General features: G+C 45.0%; 1 protein-coding gene across 1 annotated transcript in view; it reads right to left on the bottom strand.

The window, feature by feature from the left end:
* The window catches only part of C8G (complement C8 gamma chain), a 174,891-nt gene that overhangs the window by 22,778 nt on the left and 126,994 nt on the right, over positions 1-25,119 (bottom strand). Inside the window, exon 5 of the mRNA XM_069609773.1 lies at positions 14,175-14,276. Coding sequence (XP_069465874.1) covers positions 14,175-14,276 — 102 coding nt within the window. The remainder of the gene's footprint in view (positions 1-14,174; positions 14,277-25,119) is intronic.

The raw sequence follows: 25,119 nt of genomic DNA, 5'->3' as shown, positions 1-25,119 counted from the left end.
TTCCAGGTAAAACATTATCTGAATGCTTCCCACATGCCAGGACCCTATTATTTGTATTGTTGTTCTGGCTCGTGGAACACTAGACCAGTCAGACCCTTTCATCAGTGCCTTTATTAAAGGGATTTGTACCGTGTACTCTTTCTATTATTATTTTGTGGTCTTGGATCTAACAGAGTTTTCTCTAAGACCACTGGACCCTACAGCAGCATCACAGAAAGTGAGTGTGGCGTGCATGTAGAGTCTACTGCACCAAAGACAGTCTCTACTGCCCTTACCCGAGGGAATGGATGATGCAGTGGCTGAAGGCTTCATTGAGACTGGGGGTAGGCTCATGGAGCCCGTGGGCTGGGACAGATACCCCATAGAAAGCATCACACTACATGGGGCTGCTTCAATGGCAAGGTGGCCACGGTCGCTGTGCTGGTCCTAGGATCTTGGAGGTAGCTCTCTCTCTGCAGGAGCAGCAACAGCACGCACACAGGGTTCTTCTTCCTGGGGCCCTCCCCAATGATGCCAGCGCTCCGCTTTCACCTCCGTGTGAACAAGCTGCTGCCATTGACACAGGATTCCCTGGAGTTTGAGCCCAAACACTGGCCTCACCACCCATGTCCTCCACTACTGTGGTAGCTGCCCCCACAACACCTCCCACAGTTTCCCCGCCAACAACAGCACCATTACTAGGGCTATACCATTTTACAAAACAAATAGAATATCAGTACATGTAATTGGCATACACCATCTCCTCGACCTGCCTCGTATTCTCTATTCAGGGCTGGTGTGGCCTTTTTTTCCTTCACTTGCTTCCACTTCATTCTCCTCCATCTTCCACCTCTATTGGGTCTTGGCTGTAGTGTCACTGTCCCTACGGCCTTGGTCAATGCTTGTTCCATTCAGCACTAGTCTGATGAGGGAGGATCACTCCATTGCATGTGTGTGTTGTGGGAGGTTTCACAATGAAACAAATACAGTATTTACTCTTGAGTTTCCAACTGAGTGTTGTATTATATACAATGGGCACAACAGTCATGAGCTGCTGGCATGGCCTATAATGTCAGAATGTGACAATTACGCCCATTATGGCAACTGATCAGGAGATCAACTGATGAATTTTTGGGATCCTCCGACTAATCCCCCAAGCAAAGAATAGAAATCATGACTACGGGCCTGATTATGAGTTTGCCAGTGACACCAGAAGATTGAGCAATACCAAGAAACTCATAATCCTTGCCTCAGTGAGCAGCAGCTTCGCATATGTAAGCCGTCCTAGAATAGATGTTTATTTACATTACATTTTTGGGGAAATTCGACTACAGAATTGTGAATATAAATATAACAAGAACCGGTTTTGTGATGGAAAAATCCGGACAGTAGACATGCCATTTCTCTATGGGTCTCCTAGAGCCTCCCCTGCTGAGATCCCGGTGGTATGAGTTTGGCTTCTATGTCTCAGGTAGGATGTTATTTACCTGCTTCTTTTTTCTATCAGCAGCATATTGCTTTCATTTTACGCATTAAACCAAATGTTCTTCCCCTCATCCGTAAGCTGCAAAACCATTTATTTTTCTTTAGATCTTTAAGCCCGGATTGACATACATTAAAGGTTGCATGTCCAAATAGTTAATTATCTTCAGGACAGTTATAGTATCTGCTCTATACTGGTACCCTATGATATTGGAAAGTAGAAAATTACTCGCCCCAAGTGCAACTTTAGCAGCAACATAAATGTCTGCGGCTGAGATGTCTGATTTCGGATTATTTCAAAATAACTCCAGCACAAGCTTTTAATGAAAGCTAAATCGGAAATCTACTTGAAGAGGGTAAACCTCAAAATCAGGTATGGCATGTACAATAACACAGTGAAAGATGCTGCTTCACTATGGGACCAATTATAATTGGGAACAACATTGTCAGCATGGTTTCATCTGCAAAGATGAAGTCAATTCTTTAGTGTGAAACACAGACCCACAAGTAGATCCAATTGGATGAACTAGTCTCCATTCCTTATGATTCCTCATTATAGACTCCCGTAATCCAGGTTTTATGGGTGTTACGATAATTGATACGGATTAGTGCCAGTCTTCCTTGTCAAAGTCCTCCCTACCCTCCCTCTGATCCCTGCATGGGCTGACTCGGATATTACAGAATGAGGGTCAAGGCAGCTTCGTCCTTTTAGGGCAAGTGGAAATAAAATCAGAATCAGTGAAGAAAGACTAACACAAGGGTTGAAAAGTTTGACCTTGTGCTTTTTTGTCTAACGGGTGGCAGTAAGCGCGTCTTTTGGGAGTGGACGCTGCTCATCTGAAATACACTGTGATGAAGAAGATGGATGAGGTCATTTATTATTTACCTTGAGGTTAACTCATTCAAATGCAGGTTACATTTGACCATTTCTTTGATAAAATTGCTGAATGGTTTGGTCCACTGAGCGCATAGAAGATACCGGAGGGATAGCCAGCGCTGTCAACCAGCAGCAGCGTTTTGTGGGAAAGCATCTGGGGGTTTGACCAAGAAACCTGGGCTATTGACCAGCTGGCGTTTCAGGGTTATGAGATTTTCTCTCTGGCTGCGCACAAGGGCCTTAGGGGGATATTATACGGCGGCCTGTCAATCTGTATAAATGTTGCTCTCAATTGGGTTGCTGCAGTGAGGGAATTGGGTTCTAAAGTTTTGCAATACTTAAGGCTGTATATTCAGAATGGTTATTCCTGCTTGCTCTTTAATATAATACACAATCGACCAAGATTATTGCTTGAACCAAAAGTGCTGAACCTACGACATGAACGCCTTTGCCCTTGGAAAGGGTATGACCAGCAGAAAGTACATACCCTCCTGGCTGGCAACTTTAATTTACAATTCGAGCCACTAGGGGGGGTTAGAGGGTATCTGGAATGAATTGGATTAAGTATGGTGCATCCCTAACCTGATATCTACTCCCCCAAGAAGGATCCCTCCCTGTGCTATTGACACGGCCAGAGTTGTATATGCTTTAGAACTAAGAGGATGTCATGGCAGGCTAGGTGGCGACCAGTCAGCGAAATACACTTATTTTGGGCCCTTAAGCACATCTAGAATTGACTTTGTCTCTGTTTCTGTTAGAGATGGGGGGTTTATGCAGGGATTGGAAATATTGGTTCGCCAAGAAACTGCCCATAAACCTCTTGCAGCAACATTTAAAGTTTGTTTTGATCACAAGAAAGCCCACCGGCAAACCTTGAATTCTACACCAATTGATGTAGCTGGCCACGCCCTCCAAGCTGTGAAATGGGTCCATCTGAGTGCCCTCGTGACTAAACGAAGATGTATCTTAAGTCACTGCTATGGCTTGAATGCTTGCTCGGGAGCGAGACCAACGATTTGGCAGTCGTAGGTGGATTCAAGCAGCTTATCTCTGACCTTCAGCCCCTGATAACGAAACCCAAGCACCCGATTCCCTGAAGGGCTATACGACCAACACCTTGGTATGACAAGGAGTGTAAGTCAGCCAAAGCTGATCTTATAAGCTGCCCGAAACCCGATTTAAGGGCTGACAAATCAAGGCTGCATGGATTAAGGGCAAAATAAAAGGCTACGTTGAAAAGGAAAAAGGAATCATTCAATAAGTTGAAATGGGAAGAACTTTTTCAGGCTGTTAGCCAGGGCAATACAAGGACATTTTGGGACCTAGTAGGCGACAAAGAATCAGTATGTGAAAACAGTTTCCTGAGTTGCATCCCTTCAGAGAGCTGGAGAGCTCCCTTTATGAGTTTGTATGGAGACACTCTAGCTGAGCCTGTGCCCAGATGGGGTCCTAATGGTGCAACTGAGGGCTGTAATTTGCTGTGTACAAACGGGATCCGATTCCAGCTTAGTCTCTCTGATTTTCCAAATAGCGGTATTGTCTCAAAAAGGAGGGAAGGCCCCTGGACGGGACAGTATTCCAATTGATTTGTATATGGATGAAATAGCTATTTGGGCCCCACTATTGTGTGGCCTATTTAATGGAATTCTAAGCTCGAACATAGTGCCAAATTCCTGGCAGCATGCAACTATAGTTACAATTCATAGGAAAGGTGGGAGAGGAAGCCCAGGGAACTATAGGCCAATTTCCTTACTATCCTTCAGTTTCTACAAGACTGGGCATCTGATAATGAGATAGAACCCCTGCAGGCCGGATTCCAGGCTGGCGAAAGCACACTGAACCAGAGCTTTCGCCTATTTCTTCTGGTCCATAAGTACGCTGTCTTGAGAAGAATGAAACTCTGTGCGGTATTTAGTAATCGTAGGACCGCATTCGACAGTGTTTCCAGACCTTTCTTGTGGCAAATTTTGAATAACAGAGGTATTCCTTGCCCTCTGCTGACTATTATTCAACAACTGTGTTCTTGCAACAAAGCTGCTGTGCGATGGAGTCTGGGGGGCGAACTAACAGTAACATTTCCAGTAGAAAGCAGAGTACGGCAGGGGTGTGTAATCCCCCCCCCCCCCCCTTTAGTTTTCCATCTACATAGATGAGGTGGTAAGGGCACTATGCATGGATTGTGTGGACCCACCTAAGCTGGGGAATGACTCTATACCTGCGCTATTTTTCATGGATGACGCAGTGATCCTGGCACACCGCCAATGGGCCTTGCGAGACACTCTGGAATCATTTATAAAGACGTGCAGCAGACTGGAGCTTCTGGTTAATACTGAAGAAAACAGGACCTTGGTTTTCAGACGTACATTTTTAAACCCCATTAAAACCAACATTAGCATGAATGGCAAAACCTTAAAGCAAGTCAACTACTACGATTATTTAGGAGTTTGATTTAGCAACAATGGTTACTGGTCTGAACAAGTGGGGAAATCGTGTTCAAATCTTTTCATATACTTCAACAATCATGGGAAAGGTGCCATCCCCCCAGCTCTAGAATTATATTGAGCTCAGGCAAAGGCTGCAGCTCTGTATGAAGCAGATATTTCGGGCTATGTAAACCAACGGAAAGGTTACAGTAGCCAAAAAACAATTCCTCAAACAAATTCTCATGCTCTCCCTAGTTTCCCTAACACTTCCATTCTTATCGACCTTGACATTCGACCAATTGGGGATAAGTTGAGCTAGAAACCGGTTTTATATTGGGTCAGAATTTGGGGGTCGTCCAATCGTTTAATTTATAGTAAATCACTGGCACATATCATGAGTTTGGAGGGGGAAATCACTGCCCTGGATGGCCCACGTTAAGAACATTCTATCCGTTTTGAATCTAAACACCCTTTGGCACAATCCAGCAGCTATTAGCAATTCCAGTAAATCTGTGGTAAGACTTGCAGCTTCTTTGCTTTCTCAGAATAAACTCAAAACCTTACATACGGGCCAGGCGTATCTGCTAAGTAAGACAGTGGGCCTCATTACACGGTAGGCGGTAACCATGGCGCTATTAGCGCCATGGTTGCCACCGGTACCGTACCGAGTCCGCCATGGTGAATGGTGGAATTACTGCCACATTCCAAGGTGTGTGGGGGCGGTAATTCCCCATTCACCATGGCACTTCCCCATTCCCATTTGAGCCCCCATAGGGCTCAATGGGAATGGGGAAGGCGGCAATTACGGTACCGCAAATTGCGGTACCGTAATTGCCTCCAAGGTCCCTTTACGGTCCCGTTCCTTAACGGCTGGTAAAACCAGCTGTTGAGGTCGGGTCCCGCAAAGGGACCTCGTAGCAAGGCGGTAAGGGTTTACCAGTACCGGTACCCTTACCGGTAACGGTAAACCCTTACCGCATTTCGTGTAATGAGGCCCAGTTTCTGGGTTCGAGTCTTACCTCGATGTGATCCAACCGCCATTCGCTCGTTCACTCTATATCAGGATGAGAATAGGTACTCTCAATGTAGCTGGACACGTCATAATGTCCATTTATGTCCAGTATGTGGATTATGTACAGAAACTGTGCAGCATTGTTTTCTATTTTGCCGTGGTTATAGTGCCTCTTTATACTTGCTGCCATTGTTTCGTGAGACAGATATTCACAGTGCTGCTCAGGCAATTCTGTTAATAAAATTAACCACACACATAAGAATAGTGTTCAGAGCCAGCACATTTCTTCATCGAGCATGGCTTTATAGAGCCAAGGTAATTACACAGTTGCAGTAAGACTTGCCTTGTAAACTTTTTACCTTAAATAAGCTTGCATATTCTAAATCTGACTGTTAGCACGTATCTGTCATTGTCTAAATCTAATCGGGTCACTCTTCTGTATAACATGCTTATATTTTGGGATGTAATACAGGTTTCGTATTAAACTGAAATTAAGCTAAAATAGTGATATCTGTAGATCTTGTTTTACTTGTAGCAATTTTGTATGAATGTGCTCTCCATAGTTACATTAATTATTTGCAATTCTTTTGCACAGACTGAATGAACTGTGAATACACGGAAGCGGAGTATGTACTGATTTGTTTGTTTTATATGATGCTAATTGTTTAGTTGTGATATGTGTTGTATTTTCTGTATGTGCTTTTATGGCTCTTTTGCCGAAATAAAGTTCTGAGTGACTGACTGTACACCTATGGTCGCATATACATCACAATGCAACCGCCACCAAGTAAGGCTGCTAGCAGAGAGGGTATTTTTTTTATAACATTTTTTTTTCAGATTTGTAGAGCACACGTCAGCCTGGGGGCATTGTGGCGCTTGTTACAGACATTATCTTAGTTACATAGGATACAATATTTACATACAAGTACAGTACTTACATTAACCATGGACGTTTGTCCCAATTTACAATGCAGAATATTTACATAGAATCCTGAGAGTTTTCTATTAGTTTGTGCCTGGTCCAGAATGACGGAGCTTTTGTGGATGCCCACTCACACGAGCTAACCAGAGTGCAGGTGGAAAAATGCAGCTTGAACATGCCCAAACATGGTTTGCACATAAATGAATGCACAGTAATTCCACATGGAAGTACTAGAGACAAGCGCAAGCTGTGAAATACAAAGACGGTTTTCCTTTATGAATGATGGCTGAATTTGCCCAACTCTTCTGCAACACTCCTTCCAATCACCAAAAATATATTTAATGAAACAAAACAACCAGACGATGGGCATAACACTTCAGCATCTAATTCTGGAAACCTGTATTTTATTTGCATTTTATTTCAGTGGTAGGGTTAGAATTCCGAACAGAAACATCCCAGTTTAAAGCATGTATAAGTGTATGTAAAGGGCGGGGATATGCTGCGTAAACATGTCTAGCCTAGATATGGAGACCGAGCTGAGCACACCTGTTTCTGAGGAGAATGGCTCGCTTTACTGAAAAGGGCTCACGAGCGAGGGATACAGATGGCGCGATACACACAAAGCAACGAGGTGCCATGAAGCTGCATTAGACACCGCTCAAGCATTCACCTTGGTCTCCCAATTGATGACAAATGTTGGTGCTGTGGACAGGCAAGAGAAGATCTGAGCCATTTGCTCTGGAGCGGAAATAACATAGATGATGGCTGGTTGATGGAACAGAGCCGATCAGTATCTGACAATCTAAATGTGATTTGTGAGCCTGCCAAGTCCCATGGTCCTTTGCAATGATCTCAGTTCCAGGTGACCCATCCTGCCAACCAGAAGGTGCGGCCACTAAATGACAATCTACAGTGATCATGAACCTGCCAAGACCCGTGGTCCTTTGCAATGATCTCAGTTCCAGGTGCCCCATCCCGCCAACCAGAAGGTGCGGCCACTAAATGACAATCTACAGTGATCATGAACCTGCCAAGACCCGTGGTCCTTTGCAATGATCTCAGTTCCAGGTGCCCCATCCTGCCAACCAGAAGGTGCGGCCACTAAATGACAATCTAAAGTGATCATGAACCTGCCAAGACCCGTGGTCCTTTGCAATGATCTCAGTTCCAGGTGCCCCATCCTGCCAACCAGAAGGTGCGGCCACTAAATGACAATCTAAAGTGATCATGAACCTGCCAAGACCCGTGGTCCTTTGCAATGATCTCAGTTCCAGGTGCCCCATCCTGCCAACCAGAAGGTGCAGCCACTAAATGACAATCTAAAGTGATCATGAACCTGCCAAGACCCGTGGTCCTTTGCAATGATCTCAGTTCCAGGTGCCCCATCCTGCCAACCAGAAGGTGCAGCCACTAAATGACAATCTAAAGTGATCATGAACCTGCCAAGACCCGTGGTCCTTTGCAATGATCTCAGTGGACTTTCCACTGAGAAACTCTAGCCTGCTCAGTTCCAGGTGACCCATCCTGCCAACGAAAAGGTGCGGCCGCTACACGACTAAAAGCTCAAGATGTACAAGAAAAGATGATGTTATATCAATTGCTGATTGCCTTAGTATAATTTGCTTTACTAATAAAATGTTATAAAAAAGAGAGAAAAAGAAACATTGTACATAGGGATATCCGAGGTCTCAGCACTACCCAAACAGGGTGCTTTGCATAAGGCATGGGTGCTGTGCAATTAGCTCATGATTCAGTGGTGGTAGGTTGACATAATGAGAATAGTGAATGGGGCAAAAGGGTCGAACAGCCAGACTTATGAACAGTAGTTACAGTCAGAAGATATTTACAAGCCGGCACGTGTCCTGTACTGTATACATACTTGAAGGAGAGTGGTTCTAGGGATGGTATTGGCCAGGAGCAACCTTTCCTTAAAGTGAGGAGGTGGACTTTCAGTGCAGATCTCAATGCAAGGAAGTGTTTGGGATGGCAGAGGAACTGAGTTCCAGTGAAGGGGGGCAATCAGGGCAAAAGAACGGAAATGCGAGGCAGCACAAGGACGGGGCAGGAACTGAAAGATGGAGTGTGGCGCTCGAGCAGAAGGTGCCCTCAAGAAGACATATTCACAAGTTAACATTTACAGTATGAATAATATGAATTTCCAATTTTATACCTAGAATAAATTAAACCACCTCTTACAAGCTTGTGTGAATAATGGCAGACAGTAGCCAGGGCGAGGTGTAATGATTGATAGTGGTGGCGAGGTAGATGGGATTGATGCAGTGGGTAGATTTGTCGGCAAGCAGTAGGACTAGACTGGGATGAAGGATTGGTGCTGCATAGACAGTTATCCAGCATGCAGTCTGCATGCCTAGGAGGAGAGGGGAAAGAGGAGCTTAAAGGAACTGTAGGAGGCGAAATTAAGAATGTTGTAGAGAGAGGCCAATGAATAGAAAGAAAGACCCGGGAGGAAGAAGGTGGGAGACAGGAGGGTGGGAGATGCAACATGAACAAGGAGAATGCTTTTAATCTTAGTGGAGTTGAGCATAAAACATTTAAGTTCCGTTTATTGGTGAATGGCTGAGAAGCACTTGGCTATGTATGTATGTATGCATGTATGTATGTATGTACGTTTGTTTGTACCTATTTATTTCTATATGTATGAAGTAAAGTAACATTAGTACCAACCTCTGGTGCTCAGAGAGCAAATTGGGCAAGGTTACTCACCCAGCAAACACAGGGTGCCTTTGCGTTACCCCTCCATTACATACTTAAGGTCTGTTGGGGGTCACATAGCCTCATCCTTTGAGAGGCCTTAGATTCAGATTTACTAGCGAAAAAGGGTCAGTGAAGCAGTTCAGAAAGGCAAATGCTTCAGGGCCTCCTGCCTGAGCTTCAGTTTAGGACTTTCTGCCCAAGAGCCTCAACTCAACTTCATGACAAAAACAATAATATTTGATCAAACTGATCTCCCAGCCCTCATACTGACGTTGTCCTCACTACTTTACTCATGTTACCAGGCCTGCCAAAGTCATAAAGGCAGGAGGGGCCTCACCAGCTCCAATCCTTATCAAAACCAGGAATGCTTCCCTAACCCAAAGCATCTTTCTGACATCCCTAACATCCGATAAGATCAAACCTATCACCAAAAAAAGCTCTTCTTGACCTTTCAGCCCTTAAAAATCTACGACCAGTCCAGTATCCAAACTACCTTCCCAATAATTCCATAGGAAAACCCTCTTCTTACAGCTACTTATCCATATCTACAAAAGTAACCACCTATCCTCCTGCCAATCTGGTACCAGGCCAGGATGTAGCACAGAAGCTGCAACCCTTCAAGCTATGTATGCCACGCTGCCTATCTGGGATCTGGGAGAACCTTTTGTGCTTGCTGTCTGTGATCGATTCTCTTACTAGAACAAAAATGAATGGGTTGAAAACAATCTTGCTATGTATCCTCCTCCCTTCCGCCAGATACGAACAGACACCGCAGAGGCCGCTTCACTGAGAGCTCCTTCATCGGCAGCATCGCGCAAGCACTGTTCGCGCGGCAGCCGGCCATCCACAGCGTTACAGCTCACACCCGCGAGCACAGATACAGATCCGCTCCCGGAACTCCATTAGATGGGTATTTTTCCGTGCTTGTACTGTTGCCAAGGAGAGACATCCCCTATCTTGGCAATATATGTGAAGAGATAGCTGCCCCTGCACGCTGACTTTGGACAGCCACCATTAATAGGTTACCTACGTCACCTTCACCTGTGGTTAGACCCTCGTCCCACAGCACTTCCTGAACATCCTGACCACACTGTTTCCCTTCGTCCTGATGAAGGCCCCAGGAAGAAATGACTCACCTAGCTCTGTCATAGGGCTGAAACACCTGGTGTAGACGCTTTTTTCACCAAATACACAACACTACCACTGGGAACTGTTTGTTTTTATAGAGAATTGTATGATTGACTTGTTTATCTGTTCACTCTTTTTCTGACGCCTGTCGTCTACATGCAGTAGCGACAGAAACAACTGCATTAACGTTTGTCTAACTATATCATCCTGCAAGTACAGGATCTTGCTTCCGTTTTGTTCTGACAATGCAAATTATGTTTACCTATGTGTTTTGTCTTTAATATGATGTTCATTATGTAAAATAGAAATTTAAAAATCTTTCCAAACATAAAACTTTTTTGGATACTTCTAAGTGTGATTCTATACACTTGCAATTGCTGTTTTTTGGAATGAAACAGAAGGGAGGAGGATACATAGCAAGATTGTTTTCAACCCATTCATTTTTCTTCTAGTAACGTAAGCCTTCCTGGGCAGAATAGGGTTGCTTCCACCAGAAGCCCTTTGATATCATTGTGATCGTTTCTCTGCATTTGATACAGTAGACCATGGAACCCCACTGAACAGTCTTGCTCTTGGTATTTGGATAGGAGGTATTATCCTGGGCTGGTTCTCTTGCTTTCTTCTTGAAAATCCAATTGATATGTCTAGATATACAGGTTACGGTTCCCTTGATCATAAAAAACATTGTTCATCCACAATCTTAGATGTTATTTTATATTTACATTTGTTTAAAGCGCTCACACAGCCCTCGGGCTTCGAGGCGCTGTTACAGTAATTGTTTGTTTTTTTTTTGTTTTTGTTGCGTAATTTTTGTTTTTTTTGTCTTAGTTGCGTATTTATAAAGTGCTTAAACACCCAGAGATTTCTAAGCGCGGACCTGGGATCGAATCTGTGTTGCTTCGCATCCTCTTGCTTCCAAGTCGCCCACATTGCCGCTGAGCTAACCTCCCGGGACAACTCATTCCCAATGTGTATCATTTTCTATATGTTATAAAGACATCATCATATTTGTTGCACATTGGTTAGTAGTTGCAGTCATGTATTGTTCTGAAATACATTTACAGTGGACCATTGCCCATGTTTCAATGAAACCTTATGGTCTTGTGTGGTGAAGTAGTACAGGTTGAGTTCTTAATGCAAAAATTGCATAGATCTTGCTTCTTTAATGGAGATATCTTATATATCCAAGGTTCATCCTTCCATGGTTGTGCAGTTTGTTTCAATATTGATTCTGGTTTATGTTCATCTTTCCATAAATTGGATTGTGTACTTCAGTATTAGGTTAGGGTGCGAGTCATTATTTATAACTCCTTATTAGGTTGATACTCTGTGTTTTTCAGGATGGCGGCGCTCCACGTGTGTGTGTGTGTGTATTCAGAATGTGACCTTAGTGGTTTAGGTAAAAATCTAGGTGTTTTTGGGAGCCGCTACCACCCCTTGGTTCCATAACAACATAGCCTAGAAGTATTGGCCCAGCCACCACTGGCTAGCTCTGGATAACTCTATGTTAATCCGGAAATTGCACTCAATGGAAACCTTATGGGGACAGGGGAAGTTCAATTGATATAAGTTATCTCAACTCCTTGAGCCCCCCCAAAGGTAGGAAAACCCCGAGTAGATCAACAATTACTGGAGATGTCTTGTCCCACCATCATAAGGGTCTACGTGTGCCATTGGGTCAAAGGTTTTGGGGTGATCACTGGCAGTTTGTCTTCTGGTTTCTATGGAGACCACGGACAGCCATGGAGGCCACCTGGATCTGTCCCATGACATAGAAAAAACCCTCCAGGATGACTGGACGAATGCACTTCTTGCATTGACCGTTGACAGGCTTTCAGCAGCTCAGCATTTGGACTTCAGGTGAAGGTCAACACAGAAGGTTCTGCCATTACAGCAGAGCACCTAGGATGCCCATAAGGATTCCAGCACTCAGGATGGATAGATGTCCTTGCAGTGGTTCTGGGTGTTGCAGGTAAATTGTAAAGATGCAAGATCCTATGGACGGGAATGACGATGTAGGTCAAGCAGGAAAGCTGATTGGTAATATCCACCAGTCAAAGAGGTATAAGGTAATATTATCCCATAAATATTGTTTATGGAGATAATGTATGGGGGAAATATGGAGGTTGCAGGGGTGTCCCCCGCAGATTCCATTGGTTAATATAACCCCAAAAATGACACCTTTCTTGTATGGAGATATTTTTGCGGGTATATTAACACATGGAACTGTCAAAGAGAGAGTGGTGCCTTGCAAGGTCTCCCCTATACAGTAGAAAGTCAAAGTCCGAAATGCACTGTTGTTGGCTGAGCCATTGCTGGTTCCCGCAGCAGTTTTCTGGCACCCAACAGTCGTTTTCTTCTTTGCATGTCTTCCAGTTCTCGTGGTCCACTTAATTCCTAGGTTTTGCGCCCCTCCTTGTATACAGAAATCAGGCTGCGGGTTAGCCCAGCCCTCCAAAAAGGGTCTTTCCAACGTTCACACTTAGAGGTAGCTGCCCAATAGTGGATAGTCAGCCTCCCAAAATCGGCCCATCAACATCCATACCCCTGGAGGGATGTGGATTAGGTGCAGGCAGCCCGCTCACCATTTCCTGCCAACTGAAACACACTGGACCGTCTGCCCAGCTTTCCAGTGGAAAACTCGTGAATTTGCACAAAGCAAAATGACACTCCCACGCCTGGAAAGAGAATGGCCATGCCATCATGAACAGGATTTAACACAACAGGAGTAGCCATTTTGAGTATATGTTCCTCGAAAATGCATCATCCCAGCTAAAAAGACAGCACATGATGTTGCCTCCAAGATAAAAGAATTACAGCACTCCACTTCATGGAAGATGGGAAAGTACACATCATACGAGGTGGGTGACATCCCCTGCACTGGTGGCCTCCTTGGCTACAGAGTGCACCCCAAACATCATAGAAAAGGACCCCTAAGTAACGCTGGCAGCACTCCACAGAAGGTGGGATGTGCCGCCATGGGACAAACACAGATGCGGGAGCAAAGGGAGAGGTCTCCTAGCATGGGAACCTAAAAAGATGAACCAGTGTTCCCAGGAGATAAATAAATGCGGTAGGGGCGCACTCACCTTCAAAATCAATGAAAAATTGCAGACAGTCCAGTAAAAGTGTTGGCGGGCTGAAAGGAAATAAGGGGAAGATTTGCAAAACAAACATCTCTCTAGGAGAAGGTATGCTTTCTCTCTAAGCTGCAACCCCTACATCCACACAGGCTCCTTTTAAGGCTGTTTCCCTTTTTACAGCGAGATTCATCCTGGAATATGTGATCATGCTAAGCCTCTCTTCAGTTCCCATCTCAGGCTCCCTCTGGAGACCTTGCTATTCCAACAACATCTGGGAACGTTCCACTAATCACTCTAATTTGCTTAGAACTCTCAAGCAAGACCCAGTGCCATGAGCTTTTGAAGGTTGTGCTACCTATTTTTTAGCCCAACTCTTACAATGTGACATCAAAAGTACATTTCTGTTCTCAAAATCTAGGTTGTGCCCCCCAAAAAAAGGAAATATGCCCCTTCGTATCCTTGCCGGGTCACTATGCCATGCCGTTGCATGCATGGATGCATCTTCAGAGCAGCACACACGCAGAGTTTGCGTTCAGCTTGCCTTTGCACTTACCGTATTTGGGGAAATAGTAGATGAAATCTTCAGCTATGCCCTGCTCCGAGACAGCCTTTTCATATTTCTGAATAATGTTATCGGCAACGTTGGCACTTCGTGCTGTCGAAACAGTTGAGGAATGGTAGAGTTAGCCGTGATTTTTTTATTTGTGCTATACAATATTGGCGATCGTGAAATGTTGTGCTAGGGTGTTACATATTTATAAAAAAAATGTGTTCAAATAACGGTTGCAAGCGGTTCAACATCATTAAAAACATCAGAAATTATTTCAAAGCTTCTGCCAAGTGCATGGGCAACATCACAAAAGGACGAAGCCCATGAAGCAAGACTTAGCATAGCCCTTAAAAGGGCAGACCATATCATACCCGCACTGAGGTTCCTTCACTAGTTGCCTGTCAAGCAGGGAGTGGATGTTTAAATTGCTGCGCTTGGTACACATGATCATGCCTCAGATTACCTTCAATCGTCATTGCATCCACATCAGCCAACCGCAAGCCAACGGTCAGGTTCCCAGAAGAAACACCATTTGCTGTATAGGTGCTTTATAAATACCCAATAAATAAGCTTTCCAGGTATAAGCATCTTAGGGGAAGAACTCTAATCAGAAGGCACTACCCAAAGGAACTCTTCACCTCTGCCGCTCCGCCTGAAGAAGAACTTCAGAAAGGAAGGCAAGAATGGAGTCGGATGTAGGCCTAACTACCACAAATGTACGCTACAAGGTGCAGGCCCCGTGCATTTGACTGCATGTATGCAGTATATAGGTGACGCAAAGTTGGAGACAGGCTATTCACAGGCATATCTTCTGTTTTATTTATTCTCCCACAGGAAAGGGAAACAGAATGTGAAAGTTACCCTTTAATAAGTGTGATACTCTCGGTATGTAAACCTTTCACAACCAATTGGAACCGTTGCTAGAACCAGCACTGTGTCTTCCACAACTTTCATCTAGAAAATAGGTTGCCGTTCAGGCTACACATGCTGCACCTCCAAACGGATAACCATGCAACTTGTCATGTGTAGCATGTGCACATACCTTGGTTCTGAGAAACTAGCGCCATCTTGACACATGGTCAGCCATGTGCCTGGAATGGATGGTGGTTGTTTGCGAGAACAATAAGTCTGTGGATTAAGGGTACCATACATAGATATGGATATATAGATATATATCTATTACAGGGCCTGCGGTAGTGGTCCTGTAGTTATGGTTAAGTTGCTCCACTCATAGAAAGAGTACTTTTTGGGCATCTTATAACTTCGCCACCCCAGATAAATCCTCACCAAACTTTGCAAAAAATGTATATGGCTCCCTCTGAATGATTCTGAGAATTTTGGTACTGTTTCGTCAAGGAGGGCAAAGTTATAGTGGGGGGTCCCAAAATGTATGGAAATCCTCATAGACACGACGGAAAAATAGTTTGGTCATACTTACAACCCAAACCGCTGAACAAATTTTCACCAAATTTGCTGCAGGAGTGGCAGCTTGGTCCTGAAAGAGTGCTTTTGTAAATTTGGTGTACATCTGTCCAGTATTTGTTTTTAAAATGGCAAAAAGTAGGTAAAAAATATTAGCAATAGCAGGGTCCGGTCTGCGGACTCACTTCCCGATTCAGTCCTCAGACACCCCCTGGACCAATCAGGGTCAAGCGTGATGTCTGCAGACATTGTAAGGGCCCACTGATTGGATGCTCAGAAGCGTGAGGTGTGTCACTTTTTTTTAAATGGATACCATTTTGGATCTGCGGACAGCCACCGGTGTCCGTGGATAGCGCAGAGGGGAAAAAGTCTGGAAAAAACATTTGGGGTTATTTGGAGGTAGAAAGAGAGGCTGGAAAGGGTGGGGGTGGAATAAAGATGGTATGGGGCTGTTTTTCTAGGTGAAAGAAGAGGGTGTGTGTGCCGCCCAGTCCGCGGACACCGCAGAAGCCCGCAGACAATTCTTTGAACAAACAGCTTTGAAAACACACTTGAGGTTATTTGGTGTTCAAAAGAGAGTCTGGAAAGTGTGGGGGTGGAATAAAGAGGACATGGAGCTGTTTTTATAGGTGAAGAACAGGTGTGCAGATGTTGCCAAGTCTGCGGTCAATTTCGATGTCCGCGGACATCATTTCAATTGCAGGGGGTTCAGGGCGAGCCTTGTTATTTGAAGGTTTATTGTACGTTCTTGTTATAAGATTTAATTTTATTGTGCTGGTTGTGTCCACTGGCAACAGACACTATAGTAATGTGTGTATAATAATTAGAGGTAATGTATTGGGAGTATACAGTATTTCTAATATGGTGGAATGATATAATTTAAGTGTGCATGGTATTTATGATTGTAGTACAATTGAGGACAGTGCTTCTTGATGTCTCCTCCACCTTTCACACGGTCAAAAATTGTATCCTCATTAAACAGTTATATGATACCATTAGCATCAGGGAGCAGGAACTTGAATTGCTGATTTGTTTTCCTCACTAACCACCCTTATCAGCTGCAACATAGCTGTTTGTACTCCACCACCGCACTGTGTACCTGTGGAGTACCCCATGGTTTTATCCTATAATTGTGGCTCTTCCATATCTATTTATTCCCTCTGGCTCACCTGACGTCCTTCATCTTTTCTCATTTCCAGTGTTATGTCAATGACACACAGGTTTCTTTAAACTTCCCTAAAGTCATTGGTTTTCCTAGTTTGTTATCTCTAATTGTCTGACTGCCATTGAGGCATTGTGTGCAGCTAACAATCTGTGTCTCAATGCCAGTAAGATGGAGATATCTTTTACTGTGACACCTGTGCCCTGTTTTCCTCCTACTCTCTGACCACTATATTTGGGTCCTCTACTCTTACCGTCCTGTGAGGCCAAAAACCTTGGGGTTATTTTTAAGTCTTCTCTCTCCTTTACTCCTTACATTTTGGAGCTAGTAAAAAAGCCCATGCTTTCAGCTTGACCTCCTTACAGGCATTGTACCCTTGCTCACCTTCACCCAGAAACTCAACGTCTGTAGAGCTTGGTCCTGAGTAGGCTGGACTACTGCAACAGCCTCTTCCTTAACCTCCCTGTTTGTTGTCTGTGCCCCCTTCGGGTCATCTAGAAAAGGGCTATATGACTTATCCTTGGCCTCAAGCCAATGGATCGTAACGCTGCAGCCTAAAATGTGTACATTGGGTCTTGGTAATTGCAAGGACTACAATATGTCCAACTTTGTTTCCCTAAATACTGCCCTGCTAGAGCCCTCTGCTGCTGTAACTCCAATACTCTGCTTGTCAAACGTTTTTTGAAACAGAGAGTGGCAGGCATGTTTCTGTCTTTGGCTAGTGCTTGTCTTCTTATACATGAGCTGGACTTCCTTAAGTTCTGGAAACTTCTGAAAACTCTACTTTTGTGTTTCTGCTTTACTTAATCCCGTCCCTGCTAACTCATACCAATTTCACTGAGATTGGTGGCCTGGTACCTCATGAACCTGACAGGTTCCAGACCTATATGTAGTCAACACCAGTAACCCCCCTCCCCCTTCAGCAATGCCCTTGCGGGTCTACCATCTGGCGGATATGTATCACACCCTTGGGACTCCTCTGCCCCAGCAGGTAGCTAGTGGCCTCCCAGTTTGGCATGTCTTGGCACTTTCCTTCTGGGATTGTATGAGCACTTGGTAATCTCTACTCCTCTTTCCATCTATGAGCTTATTTTACTGCACAATGCATATGTGCATTTATAGCAACAGAGTGTACAATATTTTTGGATAAGCAAGTGAAATGCATATGCAAAAGATTTATAGAACATTTATAAGTGGCAGCTGGTGTGTGGAAGTTTAGTATGTTGATAGGTTATATGTAGAGTTTTTTTTAACTGATTGGTGGATATATATGTGACTGTTTCAAAGCAGGCAATGAGGGAGTGCTACAAACATAACAGTAAAAAGGGTAGAAGGGTTGTCTTGTGTGATGGTGTGTATGTGCAATTCAGGTGTTTTAATAATGCATGGCCGAGAGAGGGCACTGCAGAGATCGCGGAGAGTCATGAAGGGCCATGGATTATGAAAATTGTTTCTGTGTTTTCTTTTCTCTAGTATACCATTGTCCATTCCTTCAATTACCATAGTAGAAAATGCTAATGGGGAATGTTGGAGAATCTTCTTGAGTCTAAATACTTTACTGAAAAATGTAAAGTAGATGGAGTCTATACGCTTATTTCTCTTACTTCTATTTTTTAAATGTGAAAGGTGGTTCCTAGAGGAACCTTTTCTTGTGTTTTTCTTTTTTTCTTTAATTCTTTTTGTTGTTGCAGGAGAGGCCCGGAAATAAGGTGGGGAGGGAAGTAAGGCAAGGGGCAGCAAGCACAACTATGGAGGGGCAGGTCAACAGGGGAAGATGTTTGTGTGCATTACATATAAGGTAGGGGGCAGTGTTTCTTATTCTCCTTGATTACAGCCATGAAAGCACTTCAAAACTTCTCCCCCTGCAGTGCAGTGTGTTGCAGTATATACAGAGTACTGTTGTCTTCAACACATATGGATGAACAGCTTCTTTTATGGCTCGCAAAGTAGATGGTGGGATTTTGTGCCCTACAGGAGTAGCCTGTGCGGTCACAGTATTGGTTGAGGAAGATGAGGTCGAGGAAGGCAACCTACTACTTTCTGAGAAAGGAACAGCCTTTCTGAGAGCATCTCAGTGGTTGGATTTGGTGTGACAGTGCATAGAGGTGGTCCCGTAGGAGTAATGTCCAGGTAGTCTGTGACTGAGAATGTTGCACCTCACTTTGGTAGCTTTAGCATTTGGTACCTTCCGAACAGTGGTTGTCACGCCTCAAGGAACCTGACGGCTTTGGAAGAAGTGGAAGCTGCGCCCGCCATTGCGGGTTCCATCACGTTTTGGGAAACGCGCTGTGCAGGTCTAGCTGTCGTGGCGATGTTCCCGACACCGGTATTTATTCCTTTCACTTCCGGGGTCGGGTGCGTTGCAACGTACAGTGTTTCGTCCTGTTTTCCAGCGCTGCTGTTTTTCGAGTAGTTTTTTCCTTTTCCACCCGTTGCCCTTCCTTTCCTGTTTCGCCCCTTTTTTCCTTCCCTTGTTTTCCTTACCTCTTGCCGGGGTTCTCCCGCGTACTTGCTCTTCCTCCCTGGTCTGTTCCGTTCCCGTCTCTCATCCTTCCCCCCTCCCGTCTTGTGTGTTTCTCGTTATACTTACTCTGTTGATTTCTCCCTTCCAGTGTTGTGCTTACCTCTCTTGGTCCTCTTCTATAGCCCTCCTATGTTCCTATCCTGCTTGATATTTCCGTGTACTGACCGCTGCCTGCCTTGTTGGATTGCCTCGCCTAGCCCTCATCTGTTTACCCTGTATCGGAACCACTTCTTGTTGATTTCCTGGTGTACCGACCTCTGCCTGCCTTGCGGATTGCTTCTCCTCGCCCTCTTCTCACTTTCGGTGCTTGAACTATTCCACTTACCTGGTCTCATACACGATTCTCATTGGAATCTATTTCCGGACGGAGTCCTCCAGTTCCTCTACCTCTGCTGCTCATTCTGGAGTGTGTTAATAGCTACATCACTGTGCTTGAAGATTCTACTCTTCCGGGTTTTTTTGTGCCACTGGCTTTTTCCCCATTGACCAGTGACCGAGGAGGGTTGCCAGAGATCACCCAAAGGGTGTCACTGTGGCTTCCTACCTTGGTCGTCCCTATATTCAAAAAAAAGGGGTGAAGACTCGAACAAAGGACAACCCGAAGCTGACTCAACTCCGGAGACTTCAAGGTGAGGAGGAAGGGGAGGAAAGGGAGTCTGGGGCATCTCAGGAGGAAGAGGAGATTACAGACCTTCCTGACAGTTTGCAACGCCAAGAATTCGACATTGCCACTGCGCAGCAGGTTCAGGAACTAGTAGCTGCAGTCCAAAACCTGAGCCTGGAAGTCCAGAATCTTAAGGGCGCTAATGCTGCGCTACAACAGAGGATAGCAGAGCGGGACCCACCGACTACCGACTTGCCTCCCCTACCGTTAGTTTCTGGGAAGTTTGATGGAACGCCCAAGAGATTAAAGGAGTTCTTGGATGCGTGTCACTTGCATTTTTCATTTCGTCCACTGGCCTTCACTTCTGGTCATGCAAAGGTTGGGTTTATGATAACCCACATGTCAGGCAATGCCTTGGCTTGGGCCACCCCTTTGGTCAATAGAACTGATCCTATGCTTCAGGATTATGAGGCTTTCAAGACCTTGATGAAGCAAACCTTCCTTCGAACCGAGAGCACCTATCTGGCCTCCGAGGATCTGTTGGACATCAGACAGGTAAATTCAGACTTAATGTCATATATCACCTCATTTAAACAGATCGCAGCGGAAGCGGGTTGGCAAGAACAGGCGCAGTATGCCTTCTTTCGGAGGGGTCTGCGAGAAGAGTTGAAAGACGAACTTGCACGTATCGAACGCCCCTTAACCTTTGCTGACCTGATCACTGCAACACTTCGGATTGATTCCCGGCTGTCTGAACGGCGAGCTGAGCGACGAAAGATAAAGAGTGGATTTCCGATGCCTCCAGTTCCTTTGGCACCACCTTCCTCTACTCGTCTCTCGAGAAGAACCTATGCAGATCGGCATCACCCGCTCCCCTCTCTCGGCTGAAGAACGCAGGAGGAGGTGTGAAGGGAGTCTATGTATGTACTGTGGATCTTCGACTCACTTACTTCGAGACTGTCCTGATGTACCTCCCCGACGCTCGGGAAACGAGCACCCTCGGTAAATTTGGGGACGTATTACCGAGGGAAGGATTCCAGTCCCTTTGTTACCCTCTCAGTCACCACTTTGGAGAGTTCTGACGGTGCTCGACTCATGGTGATGGCAGTCACCCTTCTGATTGGCCAGACCTCCATACAGACTCAGGCCCTCCTGGATTGTGGAGCCGCAGGAAATTTCATTGATACCCACTGGACAGAGAGCCAAGGACTGACTCGGATAGCCAAGACCGAGGATCAGAAAGTGGAGGGAGTAGATGGCGAGCCTTTGAGCTCCGGCCTTATTACCCATTCTACTGAAATTCTCACCATGCGCATCATGCAACATACAGAACGCCTTTCCTTTGATATCATCAGAGCTGCTCACTTCCCTTTGATTCTAGGCATTGGATGGTTACGCCGGCATAATCCCACCATTGACTGGTCCAGAAACCTGTTAAGTTTTCATTCCACCTTCTGCAAGGCAAGCTGTTTGCCAAAACCAACCTTTTCTACGGTTCAAACTTCCTGTGGGGTTGAATCTAAGACCATACATTGTTTACCATCCTATTTGAGTGGGTACACTGAAGTGGTGACGGAGAAGATCACTCTAGAGCTCCCTCCTCACAGACCCAAAGACTGCTGTATTGATTTGCACCCAGGTGCCTTGGTCCCATTTTGTCACATGTATCCCTTGACAATGCAAGAAAGGCAGTATTTGAGAGATTACCTTGACAAGAACCTAGCCAATGAGTTGATCAGACCATCCAAATCTCCTGCAGGTGCCTTTTTATTCTTCATTCCCAAGAAAGACACTCAAGAGCTACGCCCCTGTATAGATTACAGAGGATTAAACAAAGTAACCGTTAAGGACAGATATCCTGTGCCCCTCATCTCTGAAATCATTCATGCTGTGCAGTCGGCCACTGTGTTTACAAAACTAGACTTACGCAATGCTTACCATCTGCTTCGTATACAATCCGGGGATGAGTGGAAGACAGCCTTTAGGACTCCCTTTGGTTTGTATGAGTATCAAGTGATGCCCTTCGGCCTTGTAAATGCTCCATCGATAACACTCATGTCAAGAGGTTTTTCACAGACTCAAAGACAACCATCTCTCAGTCAAATTGGAAAAGTGTGTGTTTTCGGCGACATCCATATCATATTTAGGATACATTCTTTCCTCAGAGGGAATTGCTATGGACCCTCAGAAGGTCAATTCCATTCTTGAATGGCCATCTCCTAAGTCTGTTAAAGACATCCAGAGATTCCTTGGATTATCGAATTTCTAACGGAAATGTATCCCAAACTTCTCACAACAGGTACACCCGATGACCTCACTTCTTAAGAAATCTTCCTCCCCTTTCCAATGGTCTCCTCAAGCTGAGGAGAGTTTCCAACATCTCAACCAAGCTTTCTGTTCAGCTCCCATATTAAGGCAACCTGACCAGCTCCGTCCCTTTATAGTGGAAGCTGACGCTTCTTCTGCCGCAATCGGTGCAGTATTACTGCAGGAGTATGAGGGTAAGGAACATCCGGTGTCTTATTATTCCAAAACACTGAACACCAGTCAACGTAACTACTCTGTGGTAGAGAGGGAATTGCTGGCTATGAAATTAGCGTGCACAGAGTGGCGACACCTCCTCCAAGGTGGAGAACACCCTTTTACCGTCCGAACGGATCATAAGAATTTGCAGGTGTTGCGTCAATTTGAATGTTATAACACAAGACATGCAAGGTGGGCTCATTTTTTCGCCCAATTTGATTTCAATATTACTTACATCCCGGGTGAACAAAACTTAGTGGCTGATGCCCTGTCCCGACGCAGTGACTGAACAAGAAGTTACCACAGATTTGATGTTTGCAAGATCTCAGAGAATAGGAGTGGTGTCTACGTTCCTGCAACAGGTCAAGGACGATTCTGGAGGGAGATTTGAAGCAGAAAAACATAGCGACAAGACAGATTATGTAATCAAGGATGGGCTATATCTGATCAACGACAAGTTGTATCTGCCAACTCCGTCGTTAAGGAAGACAGCATTATCCTGGTGCCATGATACCAATATTGCAGGTCATCTTGGCATTCGTAATACTCAAGAACTCCTATCAAGATATTTTTTTTAGCCAAAGATGAAGGAAGAGACCAGACAATATGTTCAGTCTTGTGTCACCTGTCTTTGTAACAAGTACTGCACACAAAAGCCTCTAAGATTGTTGGAATCCTGTGCCAATCCTACAGGCCCATGGACCACTATATCGACCGACTTCATCGTAGAGTTGCCAGAGTCTCAGGGTTGTACCTGTATAATGGTGGTCATCGATTCATTCACTAAAATGGCACATTTTTCACCTCTACCTGGGGTACCTTCTGCGTCTCGCATGGCTGAGGTTTTCTTGAGAGCTATATTCAAGCTACACGGTATGCCTACTAAGGTCATCTCAGACCGTGGTAGCCAGTACACCTCTCATTTCTGGTCTGCCTTATGCAAGAGATTAGGCATTGAAAGGGCATTGACCTCTGGGTTCCATCCACAATCTAATGGACAAACTGAACGTCTAAATGGAACCTTGGAGCAGTATCTCCGGTGTTTTGTCAACCAACAACAGGATGATTGGGTCCAGTTACTCCCGACGGCCGAATTCTCCTATAACAACACTTGCCACTCTGCCCTCGGTACCAGCCCTTTTTTTTGTACGTACGGTTATCATCCCCGTACCTTTCTTCACTTGACCAACATTGAGTCCTCCGTGCCCTCTATGGAAGCTTCATTAGCGACTATCCGAGAGGCTCATAGCAAGGCTAGGCTGGGACTCATAGAGGCTCAAGAGAGAAATAGATCCCAAGCTAATAAACACCGGAGACCGTTGCCCGATTGGGGAGGCGGTTCCAAAGTGCTCCTGTCCACTAAATTATTACCACTTTGGGTACATCCATCTAAGCTGTCACCTAGATTTATTGGTCCATACAAGATAACACAAGTAGTCAACCCAGTAGCCTTTCGCTTACAGCTGCCTACACGATTACGTCACATACACCCGGTGTTTCACACCTCTCAATAGAAGGCCTTCATGGAAGATAAGTGGTCCCGAAAAAGGAATAACACTCAGGTCCCTCCGGATCCCGCTGAAGACATCTCTGAGGTATCCCAAATATGTGACATTCGATATCATAAGGGACGTTTGGAGTACCTAGTCCACTGGAAAGGATACCCGAGGTCTGAAGACACATGGGAACCCAGATCACATTTAAATACTCCCCTCCTGTTACATAGGTTCCATTTCAGACACCCAAATAAACCTGGTAGGGTGGACCTTAGGAGGGGGCATACTGTCACGCCTCAAGGAACCTGGCGGCTTTGGAAGAAGTGGAAGCTGTGCCCGCCATTTCGGGTTCCATCACGTTTTGGGAAACGTGCTGTGCAGGTCTAGCTGTCGTGGCGACGTTCCCAACACCAGTATTTATTCCTTTCACTTCCGGGGTCGGGTACGTTGCAAAGTACATTGTTTCGGTAACCATGTATTGATGAATCGCCAGCACACCCCACTCTAGGTGCATTCCTCCTGTGTTGCATTAACCTGTAGAATAACCTATTGGAAGATTTACCAACTGGACGGGAATTTGTCTAGCTTGAATCAAAATGTCACAGGGCATTGCTATTTCCATTATTATTTCGCCATCACTTTCTGAATCGGAAAAGAGATCCTCATCAGATAAATCTCGCAGGGCAATGTTGGGAGTGATTGCTCGCACGCGAAATGTCCTTGCATCACCGCATCCAAGGTGCCACTATAGTAAGCCAACGGTTTGTGTCCTAGGGAAGTCTTTTGTGTCAGTACAGCTGTCATGAGTGTCCCCTTGCAATGTGAGAACAGGTAAAATTTGCGTTCATAGTCAGGATTGGCGAGTACTGGAGCACTCGAAATCAACTCTTTTAGTGACTTGAATGAGTCACTCATCTCGTCTGACCATTCTATTTTCCTGTTTTCTTGTTGTGCCTCCTTGAGTGCTTGCAGTAATGGTCTGGTGTAGGCTGCATAATCTAATATCCATGCTCTACAATAGTTACACATTCCCAAGAATTTCTGCATCTCCTTCACTGTTGTGGGTTCTCTTACTGATCTTATTGCTTCTACCCTATCAGGGATTATTCTTTTTCCGTCTTTTGATATCAGCTGTCCCAAGTACAGGACTTCTTTCTGACAGTATTGTAGCTTTTCCTTGTCCACTTTGTACCCCTTATTTGCCAGCAGTGACAGGA

The sequence above is a fragment of the Ambystoma mexicanum genome, chromosome 8 (assembly GCF_040938575.1).
Source record: "Ambystoma mexicanum isolate Mex_15411 chromosome 8, UKY_AmexF1_1, whole genome shotgun sequence".
In the NCBI taxonomy this organism is placed as follows: Eukaryota; Metazoa; Chordata; class Amphibia; order Caudata; family Ambystomatidae; genus Ambystoma; species Ambystoma mexicanum.
This window is presented reverse-complemented; position numbering and strand designations above follow the sequence as displayed.